Source organism: Toxotes jaculatrix, chromosome 16, assembly GCF_017976425.1.
Source record: "Toxotes jaculatrix isolate fToxJac2 chromosome 16, fToxJac2.pri, whole genome shotgun sequence".
In the NCBI taxonomy this organism is placed as follows: domain Eukaryota; kingdom Metazoa; phylum Chordata; class Actinopteri; family Toxotidae; genus Toxotes; species Toxotes jaculatrix.
This window is the reverse complement of record NC_054409.1, coordinates 8,481,872-8,486,475: the sequence shown is the minus strand read 5'-3', so window position 1 is coordinate 8,486,475 and position 4,604 is coordinate 8,481,872. Positions and strand designations below refer to the sequence as shown.

Here is a 4,604-nt window from a genome sequence, read left to right as displayed (position 1 = left end):
GTGTTTGTTTGTTTAATCCTGTAATTTGGAACAGGTGAGGCTTGTACGTCACGGGCATGCGCAGTGGCCATTGTTGTGATGCGCCGAGCGGGCTAACGAGCTATTAGCAAAACAAAACCTTTTTTCGGAAATATTTTGACGGAAATATAACTTTGTAACATACTTAGCACACGTTTTGACAGCTGGAGATGTGGACTATGCTACGGGACTGGTTTCATACGTTTCGGTGGATGTTTTGATCCAGTTTTTTTGCGGTAAAACCATCGTGGATCCAAGCTAACATCAGCCGCCGTCTGCATCCGGTGAGTGTTTGATGCTCAAAACATGGTCAAAGCTTAGCTAAACTTTCGGTAAAGTATTCGTTTAAGAACACTTGGCAGAGCAGAAGATATAAAGAGAAAGAAAAAAAAAATACTTTTTAAAGAGCCAGAATCATCCCTCCTCCGGCTGCCAAGACTGTGAAGTATTTACCTGCCACAAGCTTTTTCCTTTCTCCGGAGAAACTTCACGTTTTAATGTCAAAAAGGCCGTTGCTTGCTGATATTTAAAGAATAATCTTAAAAAGGGCCAGTTGTATTTCAGTATTGTATCCTGTCAGATTAAGTCTTATCATTGGTTAGTAATGATGTTTAATTGGGCCATGCACTGAGTAGTGTTGTGTATATGCCATATGTTGCTGTTTTAGCGTCTCACTGTTGACTGGTGATATTTCTGACTGTGAAGTAGTGAAACTTTTCCTTTTAAAAATGCCAATGTGAAGCCGCCGTGTTTGTGATGTTTTTAGTCGTAGCTGTTAGTGGTCAGCTGGGAAAAAAAGAACTATTATCTAATATTTTCTTTGTCTGTTTCCTCCTCTGGTGCAATGTAAAACCCTCCAATGGTGAATGGCTTTGCAAAAAACAAAAAAAAGAAACAAAACTTTTCACTTTTATTTCCTCCTTTCCTTCTTTCCTGGCCAAACAAGTTGTATATTGCACTAAAACGCGTTTTCTGTGATGCAAACGCTTGACTTTGTGTTTATTTTTTTTCTATTATGATTTGCTGTTGTATAGGGTTTACTCTGTTAAATCAATTGATTTCTATCAAAATTATTTATCAGAGAAAAAAATGAAACATTGAAACATTAGTCTGTCCTGAAAACTGTTTAACTTATTGGGATTGTTTGTTTGCCAGTGTCGAAGCACAAACAATACTTCCATGTGTACCCAATATGTACTAAGGCTGTCTAATAAATTGGCTTCCATTACATTAAAGACTCAACTCCTCTTTTATAATTTTCTGCATGTACTTTTAGTAGTTTCTTAAAAAAGTACAGGGACTCTAAAGGTTCGTTTCCACTTTTATTTGGCTCCTTACAGATGACTGAAAAGATTTCCAGCAAAAATATTAAAAAAGACAAAACAGTTTGAGAAATAATGGTACAAGAAAAAAAAAAAAAAAGTTTAGTAAGTAAACAACTCAAATAAAATGTCCACCAGTTCTGTGGTATTCTAAACAAAGATAATGCCCAGTTTTATTGCTTAAAATCTGATGTCTCTGTGTTTGCAGTGTCACCAGTGTGCAAAGATGGATCCACACCAGCCTGGATGCTGAGAATCCTTCACCTCTGCAGCACCAGTGTGTGACAGTCTGATCCCCATAAAGCTGGTGAGTTGCAGTTGACTTGTACCTCTGGCTCATGTACATTTGCAAGCTTATGATAAAACACTATACAAAGTTTAATTCTAAACTTCACAGTTTAAAATGTGTAGTCTGTACATAGAAAATAACAACATCACAGAAGAAGAACTTGTTTAGAAGATATCCAGCATCTCAGGTCTTAGTGGCCACCCAACTAGATATAAAGAGTGATGTGCAAGTTGATATTAACCAAACAGATCTATGGTGGTTTGTAGTATGACCATCCAAAACAGAGCAGGTGCAGTGAGCGAGTGCATTTTATTTACAGCAAAACATGTTACTGTATCAACAAGTAAAAGGTTAATACAGCAATTACAGTAACACTGAAATCCTTAACTTATTTTGTCCTACAGACTAGAAAAAAATGTCACATGATCATTAAAAATATAATCACATGATCAATAAATAGCTCAAAATAACTGTTAACTCCTGACAACTGTCATATCAAGATAGCTGTAATTTCTCATGTGAGGCTAAGTAAAGAAATTAATGTCTTTACCTCATAGGTTTGGAAATCAATATGATCAACTACATTTTCAATCAAAGTGATCTACAGTACTACATGATTTTAGAAGGTCATTTCAATGTATGCCAGCACAGCTTTGAATTAAATATATGTCTACTGAAGAAACTAATAGTTTGACCACCTGAGACTTAAATGTACATTTGAAAATGAAGAAGCGTCAGCTACAGTTTTTCTCCAAACACAGGAAACAAAGATGAGATTTTACATTTTTCAGTTTTATTCACTTTGGTCCTGCAGTCATTGCTTGTGGTTGTTGCCTCATCCTGCAGCTGAACTGAGGCTGGAGAGTTAATGCTGCCCAGTCTAAGCTGCCTGTAAAGTGAGTTCAGACTAGTATCTACAAGACTGAGTCAGCAGCTCCTGGTACTCCAGTCCTGTAGCCAGAGAGCGAGCCATGTGTTTAGAGGTGCGTTTCATGTGTTGAGCTGCTCTGATGGCTCTGCTCAGAGAGCTGTCCAAGGAGTGCTGCTTGTCAACAGACAGGGAGCGTCTCATCCTCCCCCTCACCTCCCTGTGACCTCTGACCCCTGAGGATGTGCTAGTTCTGTTGCTAGGAGACACATAGAGGGGCATCCTGAGGAGAGGGGAAGGTTGATGACAAAAAAAGAACAAAATTAGTGTGATAGTTTGGGTGAAACTCAGAATTGACTGTATTGTTATGTTTTAACAGTAGTGTTTTCAGTGTGTACATGACATGTTAATTCATTTTTCTCTTTGTACTTACAGGAATGAAAGCGTATGTATGCTGATGGATGTCGAACTGAAGAGTTGGATTGTTACAGTTGGATTATTATACACACAGTTTTCTTTCTATTGTAACAAAACTCTGTGTGTGTGTGAATGAGTGAGGGTGTGTGTGAGGGTGAGTGAGTTTAAGAGTGTGTGTGTGAGTGAGTGAAGAATAGTATGTAATGTGGAACCTGGGGCACAGAGCCTGTGCCTGCAAATTATCACTTAGTGCAGTGACTAAGTCAGTGAGAGTGTATGTGTGTGTGTGTGTGCATGTGTGTGCGTGCAAGTGAGAGAGTGTGAGTGAGTGGGGTTGTGTGAGTGGGGGTGTGTGTGAATGTGAATGTGTGTGTGAGTGTGTGAGAGAGTGTGTGTGAGTGCGTGAGAGTGTGAGTGAGTGGGGTTGTGTGAGTGGGGGTGTGTGTGAATGTGAATGTGTGTGTGTGCGTAAGTGTGTGAGAGAGTGTGTGTGAGTGAGGGTGTGTGTGAGGGTGTGTGTGAGTGTGAATGAGTGGGGTGCGTGATAGAGTGAGGGTGTGTGTGCGTGAGTGACAGTGAAGGTGTGTGAGTGTGTGAGAGAGTGAGGGTGTGTTTAAGTGCGTGAGTGAGAGTGGGGTTGTGTGTGAATGGGGGTGTGTGTGAGAGTGAGTGTGAATGAGTGTGTGCGAGTGTGAGAGTGAGGGTGTGTGCGTGTGTGTGCGCGTGAGTGTGTGAGAGAGTGTGAATGTGAAAGTGAGAGAGTGAGTGTGAATGAGTGAGTGGGGTGCGTGAGTGTGAGTGGGGGAGAGATTGAGTGTGAATGAGTGAGGGTGTGAGTGCATGAGTGAGTGTGAGTGAGAGAATGAATGAGCGAGTGAGTGAGTGTAAGAGTGTGTGTGAAAGTGAGTGTGAATGAGTGAGTGGGGTGCGTGAGTGTGAGTGGGGGAGAGATTGAGTGTGAATGAGTGAGGGTGTGAGTGCATGAGTGAGTGAGTGATTGTGTGTGTGTGAGTGAGTGAGAGAGTGGGGGTGTGTGAGTGTGTGCATGAGTGAGTGAGTGAGTGTGAGTGAGAGAATGAATGAGCGAGTGAGTGAGTGTAAGAGTGTGTGTGTGTTACTCACAGCAGTGGTGGTGGACACACTGGTATGCAGTGCAGCAGAGCAGGAGGAGCAGCAGCGTATCTGGTCCTCGCCGCTCTGTCGGGGGACTCTGTGTGTGTGGGGGAGTCTGTGAATCACAGCAGGTCAGGAGCTCCATTAACACTCAGATAATTAAACTCATTTCATTTACTGCAGACTGAAATAATTTATATGCTGAGCTCAGTGACTGTACAGAGTGTGTGGCTGACGATGCCTGAGAGTATCCAGAACAACAGTAACCTGTACCTCTACAGGTAAGCATTCAAATCTCAACTCTCTGTAACAATGTCTCTGAGCAGCATCACATCAGACAAACCTGGTTTTGTGCCTCTATATGGTTCAGGGCGTCCACAGAGAGGACAGTGACAACAGCAGGAGGAGGAGTGGGCTGGTTCTCTGCTGCCACCAACTGGCCCTGACAAGACAAGACAGGTGAAGGACTTAAGGAGGCTGCTCAATTCAAGCAGGATAATTAATGATAAAACAGCAACACTGGTTTTAGATGGATGAAAATAAAAATTAGATTTTTACACACTTTGATCTTATCGTC

General features: G+C 41.6%; 1 protein-coding gene across 2 annotated transcripts in view; it reads right to left on the bottom strand.

The window, feature by feature from the left end:
* Positions 1–1,410: 1,410 nt before the first annotated feature.
* Positions 1,411–4,604, bottom strand: part of akna (AT-hook transcription factor) — a 55,664-nt gene continuing 52,470 nt past the window's right edge. The window contains exons 20-22 of one of the 2 annotated variants that reach the window (XM_041058946.1): positions 4,371–4,469; positions 4,037–4,142; positions 1,411–2,780 (exon numbers count right to left, since the gene is read on the bottom strand). In XM_041058946.1, coding sequence (XP_040914880.1) covers positions 2,537–2,780; positions 4,037–4,142; positions 4,371–4,469 — 449 coding nt within the window. In that variant the 3' untranslated portion in view covers positions 1,411–2,536. Of the gene's footprint in view, positions 2,781–4,035; positions 4,143–4,370; positions 4,470–4,604 lie in introns of those variants that run through there. The other variant, XM_041058947.1, reaches the window with a different exon arrangement.